At 42.6% G+C, this 22,437-nt stretch overlaps 1 protein-coding gene across 1 annotated transcript in view; it reads left to right on the top strand.

Annotated features, from left to right (window-relative positions):
• LOC127416479 (polypeptide N-acetylgalactosaminyltransferase 14-like) overlaps nt 1–22,437 on the top strand; it is an 86,108-nt gene that overhangs the window by 22,868 nt on the left and 40,803 nt on the right. Inside the window, exon 3 of the mRNA XM_051655867.1 lies at nt 14,395–14,493. Within this exon, the coding sequence (XP_051511827.1) occupies nt 14,395–14,493 (99 nt within the window). The remainder of the gene's footprint in view (nt 1–14,394; nt 14,494–22,437) is intronic.

Genomic DNA, 22,437 nt, shown 5'->3' with positions numbered 1-22,437 from the left:
CTCTCTCTTTCACACGCATGCTTAGACAGAAAGAGAGAGAGAGAAGATATACCACGTAAAGATAATTTAAGCGGAGTTTCTTGCTTGTTTTTTATCTGCCAAAATGATGGACAGCATTTTGAGTAACGTTGGATTGACGGATGTCGGATTGACGGATGTCTTAAAAACCTTGCACTAAAAAAGTTAGCCAAAGATCCATAAAATTGATACCACAGCATATCGGCAACTTCGTCTAACTCAAAGTGATATACAAAAAGATCTCATAATAAAAATGGTAAAAACTGTCCTTGACACCCTGGTAACTGTAGCAAAACTTCATGAAATGTCTCTCTACCAACTGGAGCCTTTATGCACAACTGTGTGAGGATGGCATGCACCAAACATGCAGTATTCTGCTTCTAGGTGGGCTGACTGTCACGTGATGAAGTGCTTGCAAGTTTCTTTTCCTTGGATCTTAAAAATGCATGGAAATTCCACAACATCTTAACCACACACAGCAAAACTGCAAAAGCCTGTTAAAACTGTATGCATAGTTATTGTAGCGAGTACGCCGAGGCAGAAGTGTTAAGATCCATATGCAGTTTTAATAACAGTATAAATAAAACAAATAAACAACAACAGAGAAAACAAAAGGCAGGCAGTGGTTCGGTACACTGGCAGGCAGTCCAGGAAGGCTAACCAAGTAAATCCGATAGGCAGAAGGATAATCCAGTAAACAGGCAATAGTTCGATACACAGGTAAACTGTCCGGAAAGGCAAACCTAGTAAATCCGATAGGCAGAGGGGTAATCTGGTAAACAGGCAATAAATCCACAAAACTTATAAGCAGGCTGGGAAATATGAGAAACAGGCAGGAGTCAAAACACAGGGAAAATTCAGCGATGAGAGCAGGGTCTAGAATGTCCTCAGAATTCGTCTAGGAACACTCCTCAGGGCCGTAGCCCTCCCAGTCAACCAGGTATTGAAGCGTCCAACCCCGGCGTCGAGAGTCTAGGAGCTTGTGTACCCGAAAAGCTTCCTCTCCATCAATGAGGAATGGAAGGGGTCTCTGGGGGCCTTGAGGGCCCTCCTCCCTCGGAGACGTCGTGGGTTTGAGCAGGGAAACATGAAAGGTGGGGGAAACATGGTAATTAGCAGGGAGCTGGTGTTTGAATGATACAGGATTTATTTGACGAAGAATCTTGAAAGGACCAACATACCTGGGACTTAGTTTCTTGCACGGGAGTCGCAGACAAAGATCTCGGGTAGATAGCCAAACCCATTGTCCAGGAGCACAGTTAGGGCCAGGGCGCCGATGGAGATTGGCCCGTTCACTCTGTCGGCGAATGGCATGCTGTAAGTGGACGTGAGCTTGATCCCAGATAGTCTCGCTGCGCTGCATCCAGTCGTCGACTGCAGGTACATCGGATGGCTCCCCGGACCAGGGAAAGAGTGGGGGTTGAAAACCTAGGATGCACTTGAAAGGCGTGGTTCCAGTAGCTGGTTTGAACAGTGAGTTCCGAGCATATTCTGCCCAGGGCAGGAAACAGCTCCAGTCATGCTGGTTGACTTGACAGTAGGCCCGGAGGAATTTACCAAGGTCCTGATTTAGATGTTAGGCTTGATCACTGGATTGAGGATGGTAACCAGAGGTTAGACTCACATTGACGTTGAGCAATTTGAAGAATGCAGACCAGACTTGGGAGGTGAATTGGGGACCACGGTCGGAGACAATGTCTTTGGGTAGGCCATACAAGCGGAAGACGTACTGAAACAAGTTCTCAGCACATTCCATAGATGAGGGAAGCTTGGGCAGAGGAATGAATCTACAGGCCTTAGAGAAGCGGTCCACCACGGTTAAGATGGTAGTAAAATCTTGAGAGTTGGGTAGATCCATGACGAAATCTACAGTGATATGGGACCAAGGACGTCGAGGGGCAGGTAGAGGCTTAAGGATACTAGACAGGAGCTGTTGAATAGATTTAGAGGTGGCACACACATTGCAGTTTTTTTTACATAGTCAGCGACCTCAGTCGCTAGGTTCTCCCACCAAAACCGGTTTTGCACTAACCTGCAAGTAGCTTGAGTGCCTGGATGTCCCGAGCAGGCCGAGTCATGAACCCACTGTAGTTCTCTGTTGCGTAAGGAGCTGAAAACAAAGACCTTATCTGGAGGGCAGTCAGCGGGAGTGGGTTCTTGGTTCTGAGCTTGGGTGATGTCTGCCATTATGTCCCATTGTACGGGAGCGACAATGAGAGTAGATGGGATAATGGAAGTCACTGGGTTGTTGCCAGTAGTGGACCCATAAATGCGAGACAGGGCCTCCGCTTTGGTGTTCTTGGAGCCAGGTCAAAAGGTGATGGTGAAATCAAACCTGGAGAAGAAGAGGGACCATTGAGCCTGACGAGGAATTAAGCGCTTAGCAGACTGAATGTATTCCAGGTTGCAATGATCCGTGATTACCAGAAAAGGATGACGAGCTCCCTCTAGCCAATGTCTTCACTCCTCGAAAGCCACCTTCATGGCTAAGAGTTCTCGGTTTCTTTCATCGTAGTTTCTCTCCGCAACAGATAACTTGCGTGAGTAGAAGGCACAGGGATGAAGTCTGGCGGGAGATCCTTGTCGTTGGGAGAGTACTGCACCAACTCCTGAGTCAGAGGCATCCACTTCCAGCACGAAGGGTCGAGTGGGGTCTGGATGATGGAGAATGGGGGCAGTAGTGAAGCGACGTATGAGGTTATCGAAGTCTTGACGAGCAGGAGGTGTCCAGTTAAGTTTCTGTGCTTTAACACGGAGCAATGAGGTGAGTGGGGCAGCCACCGAGCTGAAACCTCGGATGAATCGTCTGTAGAAGTTGGCAAAACCAAGGAAGCGCTGTAGTTCTTTGATTGACACAGGTAGTGGCCACTGCAGCACGGCTTGTACCTTGGAAGAATCCATGGTGACCCCCTCGGGAGAGATGGCGTATCCCAGAAAAGAGATGGTAGGCTGATGAAACTCACACTTCTTGGCATACAGTTGATGTTGGATGAGGCGGTTGAACACCTCTCTGAAGTGTTGAACGTGCTCATCGAGGGAAGAAGTGTATAAGAATGTCATCTATATATACTATAACCCATTTGCCAAGGAGATCACGAAATATGTAATTTACAAAGGCTTGGAAGACAGATGGACTGTTGGAAAGTCCGAAAGACATTACCTGGTATTCGTAGTGGCCAGTGTGTGTAGAAAAGGCAGTCTTCCATTCATCCCCCTCCCGGATGTGGATTAAATTGTAGGCATTACGAAGATCCAGTTTGGTGTAGATCATAGCGTCTCGTAACTGCTCTAACGCTGCTGGTACCAGAGGGATAAGATAGCGATATTTGATGGTGACTGAGTTCAGGCCTTGATAGTCAATGCATGGACGAAGACCCCCATCCTTCTTTCCTATGAAGAAGAAGGCAGCAGAAGCAGGAGAAGTGGATGGTCTAATGAACCATGATGAGCCGAAATAGCGGCTACATACACCTTCAAGGTGGAGGGGGACAGCTGCCCCTCCAACCTCTCCTGCAGGAAGGAAAGCACCGATCCGACTGCGCATCTCTGGGGGTCTTCCCGTCAGGAAGAACACCACTTAGCGAACAGACGCCACTTCAAGGCATACAGGCGCCTCGTAGAGGGAGCCCTAGCCTGAGTGATCGTGTCTACCACCGCGGGTGGTAGGCCACTTAAGTCCTCCACGTCCCCTCCAAGGGCCAGACGTGGAGATTCCGGAGGTCTGGTCGTGGGTGCCAGATGGTGCCCCGTCCCTGTGAAAGAAGGTCCTTCCTCAGGGGAACTTGCGGGGGGGGGCTTTCGCGAAGAGCGTGAAATCCGAGAACCATGTCTGGGTGGACCAGTAGGGTGCTACTAGGATGACCTGCTCCCCGTCCTCCCTGACCTTGCACAGGGTCTGTGCGAGTAGGCTCACTGGGGGAAATGCATACTTGCGTAGTCCAGGGGGCCAGTTCTGTACCAGCGCGTCTATACCGAGAGGGCATACCAAAGCGGGCAGTGGGAGGATTCCCAGGAAGCAAACAGGTCTACCTGTGCTTGACCGAATCGACTTCAAATCAGCTGGACCACCTGAGGGTGGAGTCTCCACTCTCCTCTGAGGGTAACCTGCCATGACAGCGCTACCGCTGTGATGTTGAGGTCACCTGGGATGTGAGTGGCTCATAGCATCTTGAGGCACTGCTGACTCCAGAGGAGGGTACGGCGGGCAAGTTGTGACATGCGATGGGAGCGTAGACCGCCTTGGCAGTTGATGTAAGCTACCGTAGCTGTGTTGTCCATCAATACCAACACGTGCTTGCTCTGGATCAACGGCTGAAACCTCCGCAAGGCGAGCAGTACTGCCAACAACTCTAGGCAGTTGGTGTGCCAACGCAGCCACGGGCCAGTCCAAGAGCCAGCGGCTGTATGCCCATTGCATACGGTGCCCCAGCCCGTCTTGGCGGCATCTGTTGTAACCACGACGCATCTGGAGACCTGCTCTAGGGGAACCCCTGCCCATAGAAATGCCAGGTCGGTCCAAGGGCTGAAGAAGCGGCGTCAAATCGGCGTGATGGCCACGTGATGTGTCCCGCGGTGCCATGCCCATCTTGGGACTCGAGTCTGAAGCCAGTGCTGAAGCGGTCTCATATGCATCAACCCGAGCAGTGTGGCTGTCGCTGAGGATGCCATGTGACCCAGGAGCCTCTGAAAAAGTTTCAGTGGAACCACTGTCCTCTGCCTGAACGCCTTCAGACAGTTCAGCACAGACTGAGCGCGTTCGTTCGTGAGACACGCTGTCATCGAGACCGAGTCCAACTCCAGACCGAGAAAAGAGATGCTCTGAACCGGGGAGAGCTTGCTCTTTTCCCAGTTGACCCAAAGCCCCAGTCGGTTGAGGTGTCGAAGCACAAGGTCCCTGTGTGTGCATAGCAATTCTCGAGAGTGAGCTAAGATCAGCCAGTCGTCGAGATAGTTGAGAATGCAGATGCCCCCTTCCCTTAGCGGGGCAAGGGCTGCCTCCGCGACCTTTGTGAAGACGCGAGGGGACAAGGACAGGCCGAAGGGGAGGACCTTGTACTGGTACGCCTGGCCCTCGAAGGAAAACTGCAGGAAGGGTCTGTGTCGAGGTAGGACCGAGACGTGGAAGTATGCATTCTTCAGGTCTAACACCGCGAACCAATCTAGATGTCGGACGCTCGCTAGAATGCGTTTTTGCATCAGCATCTTGAACGGGAGTCAGTGCAAGGCCCGGTTCAGTACTCGCAGGTCCAAGATTGGTTGCAACCCACCGCCTTTCTTTGGTATGGTGAAGTAAGGGCTGTAGAACCCTTTCCTCATCTCGGCTGGAGGAACAGGCTCTATCACGCCCTTGCTCAGGAGGGTCACGATCTCCGCACGCAAGGTAGCGGCGTTCTCGCCCTTCACCGTGGTGAAGCGGGCACCTGGTGAACTGAATTGCGTAGCCGAGTTGGACAGTCCAGGTCAGCCATCGCGATGGTTTGGAAAGCGCGAGCCACGCGTTCAAACTCCGGGCGAGGGGGACCAATGGGATAATTGTGTCGGACGTACCAGCGGGTGGGGCCTCACAGCAGGGTGGAGCTCGAGGTGCCACGTCGAGGGGACTCGAGCCCCGTGGCCGTGCTGAGTCGAGGGACATCGAAGCACATACTTGGCTCCTGCCGCCCACCATGAGAATGGCCAAGGAGGGGGGAGGAGGAGTCTTGTCCCCGAGGTCCATCGGCACTAATCCCGTGTGTGGGTATTCGTGCCACAGCTGGACGCCCAGGTGTGGGGGTCCGCCGCTGGAGCGCCGCCAACCCTGCCAAAAAGGAACAGTGGACGGTAGTTGTGACGACGTCCGTGCACACCGGACATGTGACCCAGGAAACAAGGAAACTGCTCTTTTGCTGAACCTTTGGGTACCGCAGCCTCTGGGGCATGCGGTGAAAAAAGAAACAAAAGATTCTCCTCCCAGCCCTCCACCGGGGGATGGAGTGGTCTGTGCATCAGCTCCAGAGAGATGGGTCTCCTTGCCCCTGGGTCTCCTGTTTCAGGGGCGCTCCGAATCCTTCCTCGGGTTCTTGGCGGCCGGCCGTGAGACGGGGGGCGTCTGTTTTCTGCGATGGACTGCACGCCGGGGCCGGGCCACGGCGTGCACGGAGATGTTGCTGCAGGGAGATGCCCTTGGTGATGAGCAGGCGGGGTGTGGGATTTTTAGCTGCACCGGGGCAGGATGTGCTTTATAGCCTCCGTCTGCTTCTTCACCGTCGAGAACTGCTGGGCAAAGTGAACTCTTTGTGTGTGTATAACAAAGAGTACCTGAGGGATGTTAACATTTCTGCAGAGGATCTGAGAAATGAATACATATTTGTACAATCTAGTCCTATCATTGTTCTGCATATAATAAACATAACCAAAAATATGCAAAGCATGAAATTATTCAATTTAATTAGCTTTTATTGCCTATTCCTGTTTGTCATATGCTGTATTTCCGTTAGAGTGGCCATATGTTGTGATTTTATCCAGCAGAAGGAATCTCATGAGCAGAAATCTGAAAACAGAATTTCTTCAAATTAGAAAAAGCAAGTTGGATTCATCATAATGAGAAATGCTCAAACCAAATTCTCACTTTTTTTCATTTTTCATGGACACATCCGTCATTTTGGTGAAATATCAAGTACACAGCAGAATGCTTCCCATCTCCCAGATGTTGTTTCTGACAGAAACCCTAATGATGTTCTATGTTCACTGTTTAAAGCATCCCCTATCTCAAAAGACCTTGGGCTATAGCTGCATTGAGCAATGAATCCAACTCCCAGGCTGCCTGCAGTAGAGGCTTCAAACAGCATATAAAGCTGTGAACACAGTTTTTAGATCATAAATTGTGTTTAAGGCTGATCTGTATTCATGAATCACTAAGCAAATGAAGTAACAACAGGATAAACCATATACACTATATTGCCAAAAGTATTCGCTCATCTGCCTTTAGACGCATATGAACTTAAGTGACATCCCATTCTTAATCCATAGGGTTTAATATGATGTCGGCCCAGCCTTTGCAGCTATAACAGCTTCAACTCTTCTGGGAAGGCTTTCCACAAGGTTTAGGAGTGTGTTTATGGGAATTTTTGACCATTCTTCCAGAAGCGCATTTGTGAGGTCAGACACTGATGTTGGACGAGAAGGCCTGGCTCGCAGTCTTCGCTCTAATTCATCCCAAAGGTGCTCTATCGGGTTGAGGTCAGGACTCTGTGCAGGCCAGTCAAGTTCTTCCACACCAAACTCGCTCATCCATGTCTTTATGGACCTTGCTTTGTGCACTGGTGCGCAGTCATGTTGGAACATTATATGGATTTTAATAGCAGGCTTTGCAGACAAACTGGCTCTGATCCAGATATAGTGAGCTATCTACCCTCTATGGACATGTTGGAGAAACAATTGCCATTGTCTAGTATATTTTTGTTTTTACTCACCAAACTTTTGACAACATAAGCGTAATGCAACTGAAAACTAAAAAAAGATATTAAAGGAATAGTTCACCCATTATTTACTCACCCTCATGCCATCCCCTCATGCCATCACCCTCATGTATGACTTTCTTTCATCTGCTGAACTCGAAGATTTTTAGAAGAATATCTCAGCTATTTTGGTCCATACAATGCAAGTTAATGGTTGCCAAAATTTTGAAGCTCCAAATATATATAACATATTGTAACAAGTTCTTAATTTGGGGCAATGGAGGAGTCAGGAGACAACGAAGCAGGTTCAAGGTCAGTCCTTTTATTTGGAACCACACAATCGACGGTAACCGTCGATAATAGAGAAAATGTAAATAAATGAAAACACTCTAAACATAAACACAATCTCTCTCTCTCTCCCTCTCTCTCTCTGGGTACGAACTGTCGTGCTTGACGAACCCCCTCTCTGATGCTTCGGCGTCCTTTTAAACCTTCCTCCGCTATCACTATAATGAGAGACAGGTGTTAGAAATAATTATGAGCCAGGTGACGAGCCTTAACACTCTCCCTCTCCCGCAGACTGACACATGACCACACCCCCCATGCCACACATACAGTGCATCCGGAAAGTATTCACAGCGCTTCACTTTTTCCACATTTTGTTATGTAACAGCCTTATTCCAAAATGGAATAAATTCATTATTTTCCTCAAAATTCTACAAACAATACCCCATAATGACAACGTGAAAGAAGTTTGTTTGAAATCTTTGCAAATTTATTAAAAAGAAAAAAAAGACAAAAAAAAAGAAAAAACAAATCACATGTACATAAGTATTCACAGCCTTTGCTCAATACTTTGTTGAAGCACCTTTGGCACCAATTACAGCCTCAGGTCTTTTTGAGTATGATGCTACAAGCTTGGCACACCTATTTTTGGGCAGTTTCTCCCATTCTTCTTTGCAGGACCTCTCAAGCTCCATCAGGTTGGATGGGGAGCGTCGGTGCACAGCCATTTTCAGACCTCTCCAGAGATGTTCAATCGGGTTCAAGTCTGGGCTCTGGCTGGGCCACTCAAGGACATTCACAGAGTTGTCCCGGAGCCACTTTTTTGTTATCTTGGCTGTGTGCTTAGGGTCGTTGTCCTGTTGGAAGATCGCCCCAGTCTGAGGTCCAGAGCGCTCTGGAGCAGGTTTTCATCAAGGATGTCTCTGTACATTGCTGCATTCATCTTTCCCTCGATCCTGACTAGTCTCCCAGTTCCTTCCACTGAAAAACATCCCCACAGCATGATGCTGCCACCACCATGCTTCACTATAGGGATGGTATTGGCCAGGTGATGAGCGGTGCCTGGTTTCCTCCAGACATAACGCTTGCCATTCAGGCCAAAGAGTTCAATCTTTGTTTCTCATGGTCTGAGAGTCCTTCAGGTGCCTTTTGGCAAACTCCAGGCGGGCTGTCATGTACCTTTTACTGAGGAGTGGCTTCCGTCTGGCCACTCTACCATACATGCCTGATTGGTGGAGTGCTGCAGAGATGGTTGTTCTTCTGGAAGGTTCTCCTCTCTCCACAGAGGAATGCTGGAGCTCTGTCAGAGTGACCATTGGGGTTCTTGGTCACCTCCCTGACTAAGGCCCTTCTCTCCCGATTGCTCAGTTTGTCCAGGCGGCCAGCTCTAGGAAGAGTCCTAGTGGTTCCAAACTTCTTCCATTTATGGATGATGGAGGCCACTGTGCTCATTGGGACCATCAATGCTGCAGAAATCTTTCTGTACCCTTCCCCAGATCTGTGCCTCAATACAATCCTGTCTCGGAGGTCTACAGACAATTCCTTGGACTTCATGGCTTGGTTTGTGCTCTGACATGCACTGTTAACTGTGGGACCTTATATAGACAGGTGTGTGCCTTTCCAAATCATGTCCAATCAACTGAATTTACCACAGGTGGACTCCAATCAAGTTGTAGAAACATCTCAAGGATGATCAGTGGAAACAGGATGCACCTGAGCTCAATTTTGAGTGTCATGGCAAAGGCTGTGAATACTTATGTTCATGTGATTTTTTTCGTTTTTATTTTTAATAAATTTGCAAAGATTTCAAACAAACTTCTTCCACATTGTCATTATGAGGTTTTGTTTGTAGAATTTTGAGGAAAATAATGAATTTAATCCATTTTGGAATAAGACTGTAACATAACAAAATGTGGAAAAAGTGAAGCGCTGTGAATACTGTCCGGATGCACTGTATGTGTGTTTGTGTGTGTGTGTGTGATTTCACGTAATATAGTATGTGAGATTGTACATTTTATTTTCATATTTCGCTTTTGATCCTTTTAATCTTTAATTGAGTTTACATTGATATGTAAAGTAAGCGCTAAATTGGTACTGTCTCTTTAAGAGATAAGCTCCATGAGCAAATGTGTACAGTTGAATGAGCGCAGTGCACATTAACGAGAGAGAAGTTGCACCATGGTTGTTTTTCCCTCATCTGTGCAATGTATGGTTAGAAATAATGTTTTTTTTTTTTTTTTTTATGTTTTTGATTACTACCTGATTGTAAATAACAGAAAGAATATTAATATAGACATGAAATTAAAATTGGGTACCTGGGTCTCATCTTTGGATACAAAATACATGTAACAAAGCAAAAAGAAAACTTTTACTTGTATAATGTGTATGACTTGCTTATACAAATATTTATTGTACACATTCTCAAATTCACACCTACAAGCTCTCCAGTTTTCCAACACTTTTACCTACTAACAGACGTCCAACAGGTTACTGGTCCATGCTTTAAAGCGGATGTTGTGGAAACAGTCTGGGGAAAGGTTCCAGTACCCTTACATTGACCCCATTCTGCCGAGTTACTGACAAGCACCAGCTCCCATCAGACGTCTTTGTATCAATTAAAGTACATTTATGCAACTTTTCCTGTGGTGCAACTGATAGCACCAGAGACCTGGTGCTCTCCTACAGTTGCCAGAGACCTGGATTCTTGTGCCGCCTTGAAACCAGGAAGTAATTATGTTTGCATAATCATGACAAGCACAACTCAGAGGTTCCATTTTCCCTATAAGATTACATTTTTACTCCACTGACAATAAAGTTTAGGTTTGGGATTTGGGGTTGAGTTCATAAAATACAGTATGCATTCCTCTTCACTTCAACATCATTTACAACTAAAAAAACTCTCCTTACAACTTGCTTTTGTCACCCATCTGTGGACATTTCACCTGGAAACTGGAGCTCACACATGCTCATACATTCAAAAATACTTCACGCTGCTGCCACATGGGGCAGTGGTCTGAATTTCGGTAACCACAGACCGAGTGTATACAGTACAGTACAAAGAACTTTCGACCTTCTGTAGCTGAATTCACAGTAAGATTAGTAATGCTCCCAACAAAAAGGCTGTTCCAAAAGGTAGGCAGCATCATTTTCTAAGATGGATCACTGAGGCCAAGGCAGCATCAAATGTGTCTTTTGCAGAGAAGGCATTGTCAAGATCAGGAAAAAAATTCCAAAGATTGTGGACGGAGCAAGAGAAATGTTGATTATGTATAGTTTTGTAAAATAGTCTATGCTTATTAGACACAGAGCCATGTTGACCTCAAAATTAAATATAAATGCACTCAAGGAATTATTATAATACAAGTAGTCAGTGCTACTAATCTAAGATTAAGGTATGATATGAATAGTCAGTTTGAAAATGCATCAAACCACGTTACATTTTTTTATCTTGCCTGGTTTAATGGCATCCACAGCAGTATACGTTTGTTCACAGATAATGCTAGATTGTGTGTGTTTAATGTTTATAAAAGCCAGAACTGCTGGCAATAGAGGATAATAGAATAGTGGATAACATACAGCACTGGACAACGAGTACAGATGGTAATTAAGTCTGTTGTCAGCTAATAGAATACCGTTTCACAGTATTTCACAAAATATGCAAATTAACATGAGAACTTATACACTCTGTAGTGTTTACCTACACTCCAGTGCCCCAACATAGATATTACACAAGTAATTATATCTTGATTTACCAGACTAAATTTGAAATATTTTTCACATAGATATTACACAAGTAATTATATCTTGATTTACCAAACTAAATTTGAAATATTTTCAATGTCACGGCTCCGGTGAGTTTGTTGGTTTGTTCTGTGTGTTTTGTTATTTTCTCTCCCTCATGTCTCGCAGGCGCTACCGGCATGCATGATCAGTGTTTCCATGGGAACATTGATTGTTCCCAGGGGAACGCTGATCATGCCACTAATTAGTGTGCTAGCAGCACCTGGTTTTCCACTGATTCTCTCCCTACTTAAGCCCTTCGTGTTCTCAGTATCTTTGCTAGATGTGAAGTAAGTTACCTCACTCTCTCTGTCTAGTTGGTCCTGTCTCGTGTATCTGTTTGGTTGCCTGTCTCTGCCTGTGTGTCGGGAGTGTGTTTGCCTTCCAGTTTATTGTACGCTTGTTCTCTGTGCTCACAAGTCTTCAACGGAGGACTTCTCGTCTCTGCCCGCGTGTTGGGAGAGTGGTTGCCTTCCAGTCTGCTGGGAGTTGTTTTCTGCACCTCACTACGATTCAACGGCGGATTCTACGAATCTGCTCCTGACTTCCATAACGCAGACACTCGCCTGCGAACACACTGTTCACGGATTTGCCCATTGCACGGCCACGGTGCGCATGCATCCTCAAACTCCACCCTGCAACTGCAGCCGGTGCCGGGATCCTCAGTCTTCGCCAGCACAGTGGAAGTTGATATTTATTGTTAATAAATCCTTTGAACTCTTCCTCTGCTCTTGGGTCTGTTTGTCTTGCTCTGACATTCAAAGGGATTAGCATAAACTTAATTTCTAAAATCGACCCATTTCTAGAGAGCATCCAGGAACTCATCTTAAAGGTCAGTAGGGGTGTTACTCAAACCAGCTGTACCGTATGTGTGGAAAGAAAGCATATGTCAAAGAAAATGTGTATGGACTGAGAGCATGCCATTCTGTCTGAAACTAGGACACAAGCTCCCTACAAAAGCCTGTGCTCTGTCTGTTTTTACTCTCTCTAAAGGCAGTTGTCATTTGCCATGGCCAAATGGCTCCATGGGGAACCTGTTATTCCTATAACTACTTTCTACAAGTTGTTATACAGTACTTTTGTGTTTAGGTTACGAAGAAGTACACTACATAACAAAGAACTCAATTTATAACTTTTTAAATCCAGACCTTGAGCCTGCAGTTTTTGAGGTGGAGCACCGCAGGGTTATAATTGTTTACCGCAAGTCAGAATGTTCATCCTCAAAACAAAGTGCTTTTCTCCTGGCCACGATTCCTACAGTTGGGGAAAAACGAAAATGCTATTTATTTTTAATCAGATCATCCATTATTGATGCTCCTGCTTCTCTGGGTTCTACCTGCTGTCTTTACCATTCTATTCACACATTCCTCCTTTCTCCATGCAATGGGGCCCTGTTGGCCTGTTAATCCAGTCAACCTCACACTCAGCCAGGGCCATTTATGTTGTCCATCCCAAAGTGCTCACTAATTACTAAAGTGCCTAACACCTTAAAAACATGGGTGGCGCTAGAGGTGGTCTACCGGGACTTTAGCCACCAATGTTCTCACTAAAGCCTCAAATGATGTCACTACATCAGTGCTTAACAAGTTGATACTAAAATATAAATATATTTTACCAGCGCACTGTCTTGTTGGCTTCTGCTGTGTATGTGCACGCATGCAAGAAGAGTGCGTGTGACTCACGATTGCAGCTATGTTTGTGAACGGTCAAAATGCCTTGTCTGGGTGAGTTAAGCTCTTCCATCCTTGCAGTAAGTACCAAATATTTAGATATTGGGGCAGTGGTGGCTCAGAGGTTAAGGCTCTGGGTTACTGATCGGAAGGTCGGGGGTTAAAGCCCCAGCACCGCCAAGATGCCACTGTTGGGCCCTTGAGCAAGGCCCTTGACCCTATCTGCTCCAGGGGTGCCGTATCATAGCTGACCCTGCACTCTGACCCCAGCTTAGCTGGGATATGTGGAAAAAAAAGAATTTCACTGTATATGTGTAAATGTATAATGTGTGATAAATAAATATAATATAACCCTGAAAACAAAGAGTAATATACAGATGTGCTCGAGAAATTTGCAAACTTTAAGTCACAAGCCAGGACGTTTGCATTTTTGCTAAACTTCTTTATTAATACACAATTCCATTAACCTAGCAAACTTTGGCAAAACTAGCAACTAATTTATTTCTCTCAATCACCTATTTACGGTTAATAACTGGGCCCAGCACAGTAGCTTCACACATATCCGTTTCTGCAACAGCCAGTCATGTCACAAGCCCCCAGATTTAAAACGGCTTTCGCGCCATGCTGCTGACATGGAGAGTGACAGACTGGCTTTGCAGTTCACAGAAACAGCTGCTCAAACATCCTTTTCAACCAAATAAGTCCTAAACTGTTTTTATATTCTTTGCATTCTTATGAACAATGTTGTATGCATGAAAACGACTCACTCTGTGGGGCATTCAGGGGAATTTAGAACCTACTCATGAAAGGGTTAAAGCACCTGAGGAATTTTAGTTATAAGTAATATTTAAAGATTGACTATATAAATAACACCTCACATATGTAACATTCATACTTTTATTTTAGAGTATATCATTTCCAATATTTAATCAAAGGATGGCCCCATACATATCCACAAAGGTCTGGGCTAACCCAGAAATATTCACTGACCCTAGAACAGTCCCTGCTTAAAAACAGTAGACCTTATGTCTCAACTTAAGGCATTTAAACAGTTGCTGTTTTCTGTCATATAACTGTTTTGACCCCTTACAATTTCAATTATTAAGTATGTACAAATTCAGCACTAGGTTTTTCCGGCCATTAAACTTGATGCTTAACTTGTACCACAGAGTCTCATTATTTTGACTCCCTCCTGTCTCTCCCAGGTGTACAACACTGCACTATGACCCTGACCTGCTGCCCACCACCATTGTGATCACGTTCCACAACGAAGCCAGATCAACCCTACTGCGCACTGTTAGGAGGTAAGGCTTGGACCTAAATCCATCTGTTCCATTACATTACATTGGTGTTTTAGCAAATATTTGTACCATTTTGCTTATTAGTCATAAAGAAATGTCTTGTACAAAACTGAGTGACTTATTGGTGTGAATTCTTCTTTGCACCTTCATTTTAAAATCCACTTCCAATCCTGACTTTTGACCTAGGTTGATAGAGCTCATGTCAATATAGCTTAGGGAAACCCACAAGAGACCAGGGGTGCATTTTAATCATCAGTGATTTCTGCCATTTCAACCATTTCATTGCAGTAAAGCTTTGTGCATTTATTGAAATACTGCCTTCCTCATTTATACCATTTCTCGACTGAATAGGACAGAAAACAGAGTGATATGTTGTAATTTTGTACTTGTTCACAGCAATAATGGACTAAGCAGACAATTAAATTATAAAAAGTTGTACTAATTTGATTAATCTTTTTTAAACACTGGCAAACATAATCTATCTTTGTATCTTATTTTTTTATTCGTTACATGAGGATGGGGGAAAGGGTGATTCTAAGGCCAGAATCAAAACATTTAGATGTTTTATTTTACTTTGAGAAAATTAAGCATATTTTTAGAGGAGTTTAAGTCATTTTTGTCATTTCAAATAATGCCTCTCCCCAGTTCTCATTACTGCTATGCAACAAAATGATTTAATACTGACATTTTATGTTAATTACTTTTTCATGGTAGCAGTCATGTTAAATAAAAATAGCTGTACTACATTAATGAGAATCTAGTGAGTTTACATGAAAATAATGAATAATGTCAAATTCTTGTATTTTTTTTATTTAATTTTTTCTTTTGTGGTAATATCTGATGCAGACATGCTTTCTTGACATTTACCCAAAAACTATTTTTTGGAGCGTTAACTATTCAGGTGCAGTTTAGTTCTTCAGGATGCAGTAAAGCGATGTGGTGTGAGGTGTTGTGCCCTTGAGTGTGTGGGATCTAAACTACTCTCATCACACATTAGTCACGGCAGCTCCCATACAGAGTACAAATTATTTGTCCCCTCTTTAACCCCTAACCTTTGTCAATGTTACCTGCCATTAACAATAGCTGATAATAATTTGGAAATATCCTGTTGAGGAGTAGAATACAGAGTGACTAGATTTGCTCAGACATCTCGATGTCAATGTTGTTTAAAAGCATATCTTTCTATGACTTTTTTCCTTACGCTGGGCCTCTCTCTCTCTCTCGTATACACACACACACACACACACACACACACACACACACACACACTAATATAATGTATACACACACACACCATTCACATGAACGCTCTCATAAACTAAACATTTACAAAGAGTGGGTTTGAAGTGTAACCCCAGGCACTTTTTGATGGGTGCTGCTGCTGACAAAGTTTATTACTACAGAGCAGCCCAAAGAGGTGAAAGAGAAGTTTCTGGACTCTAAATACATTCCCTGGCTTCCTCAGTCTCTCCTTGCGGCTACTTATCAGGTTGAGCAGAGAGGGTGAGGGAGAAAGAGAGAAAGAAAGAGAGAGGTGGTATGTGGAGAGGCTGTTTGTTTTTTCTTTGCCCCTTGGGTATCGTATGAACGGACCATGGTGACATGCACAGAACAGAGACTCCCATTTCCTCCTGTCTAAAGATGAGCAATTTACACTAAAGACTCAAACCAGAGCAGTTCAGGAAATGGATGACAAGGGACATGTGATTTGAGAGAATGGTTCTTAAAAAACCTTTAACAGTCTTGTATGAATTTAATGGGTGACATGCAAGATAAACCGTAGGCTCTTTTAAGATGGCTATCATAGAAATCTTTAGTTCCAGTAACTCTTTTTGTTTTCCCAAATAGAGCACAATTGATTTTTCGCTAAGCTCCACCCGTCTTGGTTACAGCTGCTCACCAAAGTCAGTCCACTTGACCACCATCTTTGGAATGCTCCATGGCAGCAATTTTCTATGGATACAAGCGGCATACAGTGTGTCCCCTAGGATTTTCTGTGGTGGGTGGACCTCAGACCCTCTAGAGGGGTCCGGAGGTATGCTTCCCTGGAAGAAAAATGTTGTAAATTCTAAATTTAAATGCATCAATCTGGTGCACTTTGAGAGCAAAATTAAGAGGCTAGATCTGTGAAGAATTTTGTGCTCTTGTAAACAATTTTGTGCTCTAATAGTAACTTCAACCTAAGTGTATGTAAACTTCTGACTTCAACTGTATACTGTATGTGTGTATATATATATATATATATATTAGGGATGGGCATTCATCAATAATTTGGTATTCTAATATTTAAGCTAATAAAAACGAATATTCGAATATTCTATTATTTAAATGAAGGTAATTAATGAGAAAGAGATGTAAAATATTTTTTTAGTCATAAAGCTTGCATCACCATTAAAAAAAAACAAGCTTCTAATTACATCCAAAACAAGCTTATATTATGTCCTGTGTTTTTTTTTTAATTTTTTTTTTTTTAAAACATTTAAACAAGCAATGCGTGAAAACAAAAAGTACAGAATGAAAGCATGTAAGTTCACGTAAAGTGAAGAAAAAGAAACTGCTAATGAAGTAGACTGACGCAGTTAACGTACAGGACGAATATAAACACGACATATAATAGTTATGTTTATATTGTATCTCATGTTTCTGTTGAGAAAAACAAGCATATCCACATGCTCAGTAAACTATACTCATTTATACACACCAGTTTAAATGATGGAATGTCCCTTACCTCAGCTAGCAAAGTCTTTCTCGGATGCCATGTTTGTTTACAGAAGCGTCGTGGGGATTACGTTGCTATGGGGACGCTGCTTTCTGTCGAGCTGCACATATACGAGAGTAAAGTGTATACCGCTTATCCAGTACATTTAAACAGGAACCCAGCTTTCTCACAGTAAGCCACATTCTCACAATAACCCGCTTTTTTGGTGTCCATCTAAACGTACTGACAGAACTGTTTGCTCATCAAATATGATCAACTTGTGTCCACACTCAACAGCGTCACCCAGTGCATTGTTATAACTGCCAGTTTTAGTTTGTGTATTCAGGATTTAACATGCATCTCACTGTATATGGCCAGCAAAGCAAAACTTTGTGAAATTCGAATAGTATTTTTACTATTCGGATAATTATTGCAGAACGAAAACTCGAGTATGCGATTACTCATGCAAATCCTTTATATATATATATATATATATATATATATATATATATATATATATATATATATATATATATATATATATTAGGGCTGCCCCTGACCAAAGATTTTCCTAGTCGACTAGTAGGTGTTTGTTTAAACCATTAGTCGACTAGTCGTCGCATGTTTATGATATTAATTTAATTACTTAAATATATATATTTTGGGGGGCATCAGAAAATGGTTTGAGTTCCAGGGCTGAGAAAGAATGTTATAAGTAACATTGTTAACACTGTTCTACATTACAGAGAAATACTAAACCGTAATAATGAGCCTTTAAAATATACATTTTACAAGCGAACGCACGAAGCGAGCCGCAGCGACACCGGCAAAAGCGGTAATGATTCTGAATGTGTCGGAAAAACCAGCAAGGAGACTGTCTGAACATTTTGTTAATTTATAGAGAGAAATGCACATTAGGGTTGTGCCGACAGACGATGATCTCGGGTATCGACGATGGTCAGAGTGCTTGCCAATAGCTGATGCCTTTGACCATGTCAAGGCGATATTTGGCTTGTTTTCCCATGTATTAAATTATTATTATTATTATTATTAGGCTATTATTATTATTATCAAATTAATATTACAAATTATTTGCCCGTAGACACACAGACACGTGCTAGAAGAAACACACTTTATTGTATCATTAAGAACAGATGACAGCCGTCTATGCGCATATATGACGCGCTGATACGGAGGCGTGCAATCTCGTGGAATACGCGCATGTAAATGTTCTTACTCTTTCTTTGTTTCTTTTTTTGCAAGAATAGTATCGTCTATGAGAATGGTGCAAATGACTCTCAGCTCAGGAGGTGCTTTGAGTTCATTTCACTTTATTTCCACAGAGCAGTTCAATGTGACCACAACTCTGCAGCCTATACATCTGTGATTAAAACATAAAATGATACAAAACACATTCAACTCGAACCATGATTTATATTTCAGCGATTTATTATTATCATTATAATTGTTATTTTTACATTTATAATTGTTTTTATGTCTTCATTTGCGCAAGTAATTTTCCGCCTGCATGTTTAGACGGATACTTGCCTGACGGTAAATGGAAAGGTGGTTACTTATATATATATATATATATATATATATTTTTATTTTTTTTTTTTTATCACTTCATTATTTCAATTGCTTTTTTGTTTCCTTTAGAGTGCAATTTGAATTTAGAAATGTATTTGATTTTAAGTTTTTTTTTTAAATAAATGTAGTTTTCAATGCAAAATCACTAACGCAAGAATATTCACCGATCCTTCAGCCCAGTGGTTGCCGATGCAATTGGATATTGCGATATATATATATATATGAAGTGAAGGAGGGAACAAAACGAATTTATTCACACAAGATGTATTTTCCTGGACAACGAAATACCCAACCGGTAGAGAATGCACAGATGAAGTAGGCTAGTTTCCAAAGAGATGTTGTAAAGCCATCTTTCAAAAAGTTGAACAACACACATTTTAATTTAATTGCACTTAATTTTTTTCTAGTTTCATTTGAATTTTTTGTTAAAATAAATAAAAAATAAAGTTCAAAGTTTGAAATCAAGGTGTCTTGCTTTATTGTGTAGGCTTAACCCTAACCCTGTTTAACGAAATTATCCCGTAGTACCACCTAGCATCAGTAATACTGGTGTTCGTCGGTTTCCTGTGGAGTTTTTTTTTTTCTGCGACCAACCGACCAATCAAAACTCTGTCGACCAAGACTCTTCTCATTGACTAACGTTTGGTCGACTATTATGGGGCAGCCCTAATATTTATATATAAATAAACACAATATATAAATTACATGACAAAAAATGCATTACATAATCTCGTAGATGACATTTTTGGGGTAATCTAATCTAATTCCTTTTGGATTACTTTCAACCTAATTCTATTTTATTTTATGTCACATGCTTTTGAGTAGGATAATCATTTTAAAATGAAAGTACTGAGAGGAAGAAAATGTATTCCATTCTTTATTACTATCAAAAAGAGCCTCACAAAAAGAGCTTCTTATGACATTTTAAAAAATTGCATTAAACATTACATGAATGAAATTAACATTAAATCTAACAGCAATGACAGTGCATGGCCAAAGTTTATAATTCAAAACTTTTATCCCTTACTGCTTGCAGATAGTCCATCACCTATTCTAAAACTGAGGTGCAAGATATTCTTTTTTAACAGCAAGAATATTCTAAAAGAGCAGAATATTTTAAAACAGCTGAATTCCACCGAGTCACACATGGAACAATTGTGTCAAGTTTTTTGTTAAATTTCATGCAGTGGACTCCACTGAATTAGCAGTAACAGTAGAGTGATGGGCTTTGTTTCATATTTCTGCACATTTTGCAGTTGAACTATTGTGTACGTTGCAGGCAGGACACTTAGAGATGGCACTGAATAGATCCTTTGAAGCAATTAAGTTAAATGTGTGAGCTGCACACTATTGGTGTAATTTCATTCTTAAAATGAAATTATCTCTATAGATCCAGTGGTTAAATGCTGAGGTAGATCCCTCAATCTTCACCTGGCTGGCTAAGAGCGAGTATCACTTCTGAGCGCAATACACACAACCCTCCCCCTCTCTTCCGGAAACACTCGAAGTCTTACCGAATGCATATCAGCGCTGTGATGATTTAGAATGAAAAATTTAAAAGACTGAAAAAAGAATGATTAGGATGATCAGTAAATTATTAACAATTTACTGCGGTTGCCTTGATAATATGTAATCATGTAATCTATAAAAATTATGAGTATTTTAAAATGTAATATAGTCCAATTACAAGTACTTAATTTTTGTAATCTGATTACACAATCCAGATTACATGCAATCTGTTATTACCCAGTACTATATACAGGTGCATCTCAATAAATTAGAATGTTGTGGAAAAGTTCATTTATTTCAGTAATTCAACTCAAATTGTGAAACTCGTGTATTAAATAAATTCAATGCACACAGACTGAAGTAGTTTAAGTCTTTGGTTCTTTTAATTGTGATGATTTTGGCTCACATTTAACAAAAACCCACCAATTCACTATCTCAACAAATTAGAATATGGTGACATGCCAATCAGCTAATCAACTCAAAACACCTGCAAAGGTTTCCTGAGCCTTCAAAATGGTCTCTCAGTTTGGTTCACTAGGCTACACAATCATGGGGAAGACTGCTGATCTGACAGTTGTCCAGAAGACAATCATTGACACCCTTCACAAGGAGGGTAAGCCACAAACATTCATTGCCAAAGAAGCTGGCTCTTCACAGAGTGCTGTATCCAAGCATGTTAACAGAAAGTTGAGTGGAAGGAAAAAGTGTGGAAGAAAAAGACGCACAACCAACCGAGAGAACCGCAGCCTTATGAGGATTGTCAAGCAAAATCGATTCAAGAATTTGGGTGAACTTCACAAGGAATGGACTGAGGCTGGGGTCAAGGCATCAAGAGCCACCACACACAGACGTGTCAAGGAATTTGGCTACAGTTGTCGTATTCCTCTTGTTAAGCCACTCCTGAACCACAGACAACGTCAGAGGCGTCTTACCTGGGCTAAGGAGAAGAAGAACTGGACTGTTGCCCAGTGGTCCAAAGTCCTCTTTTCAGATGAGAGCAAGTTTTGTATTTCATTTGGAAACCAAGGTCCTAGAGTCTGGAGGAAGGGTGGAGAAGCTCATAGCCCAAGTTGCTTGAAGTCCAGTGTTAAGTTTCCACAGTCTGTGATGATTTGGGGTGCAATGTCATCTGCTGGTGTTGGTCACTGCACCCGTTTACCAATAAATTTTGGAGCACTTCATGCTTCCTTCTGCTGACCAGCTTTTTAAAGATGCTGATTTCATTTTCCAGCAGGATTTGGCACCTGCCCACACTGCCAAAAGCACCAAAAGTTGGTTAAATGACCATGGTGTTGGTGTGCTTGACTGGCCAGCAAACTCACCAGACCTGAACCCCATAGAGAATCTATGGGGTATTGTCAAGAGGAAAATGAGAAACAAGAGACCAAAAAATGCAGATGAGCTGAAGGCCACTGTCAAAGAAACCTGGGCTTCCATATCACCTCAGCAGTGCCACAAACTGATCACCTCCATGCCATGCCGAATTGAGGCAGTAATTAAAGCAAAAGGAGCCCCTACCAAGTATTGAGTACATATATATATATATATACAGGTGCATCTCAATAAATTAGAATGTCGTGGAAAAGTTCATTTATTTCAGTAATTCAACTCAAATTGTGAAACTCGTGTATTAAATAAATTCAGTGCACACAGACTGAAGTAGTTTAAGTCTTTGGTTCTTTTAATTGTGATGATTTTGGCTCACATTTAACAAAAACCCACCAATTCACTATCTCAACAAATTAGAATACATCATAAGACCAATAAAAAAAAAAACATTTTTAGTGAATTGTTGGCCTTCTGGAAAGTATGTTCATTTACTGTACATGTACTCAATACTTGGTAGGGGCTCCTTTTGCTTTAATTACTGCCTCAATTCGGCGTGACATGGAGGTGTGATCAGTTTGTGGCACTGCTGAGGTGGTATGGAAGCCCAGGTTTCTTTGACAGTGGCCTTCAGCTCATCTGCATTTTTTGTCTCTTGTTTCTCATTTTCCTCTTGACAATACCCCATAGATTCTCTATGGGGTTCAGGTCTGGTGAGTATGCTGGCCAGTCAAGCACACCAACACCATGGTCATTTAACCAACTTTTGGTGCTTTTGGCAGTGTTGGCAGGTGCCAAATCCTGCTGGAAAATGAAATCAGCAT

The sequence above is a fragment of the Myxocyprinus asiaticus genome, chromosome 25 (assembly GCF_019703515.2).
Source record: "Myxocyprinus asiaticus isolate MX2 ecotype Aquarium Trade chromosome 25, UBuf_Myxa_2, whole genome shotgun sequence".
Classification (NCBI taxonomy): domain Eukaryota; kingdom Metazoa; phylum Chordata; class Actinopteri; order Cypriniformes; family Catostomidae; genus Myxocyprinus; species Myxocyprinus asiaticus.
This window is presented reverse-complemented; position numbering and strand designations above follow the sequence as displayed.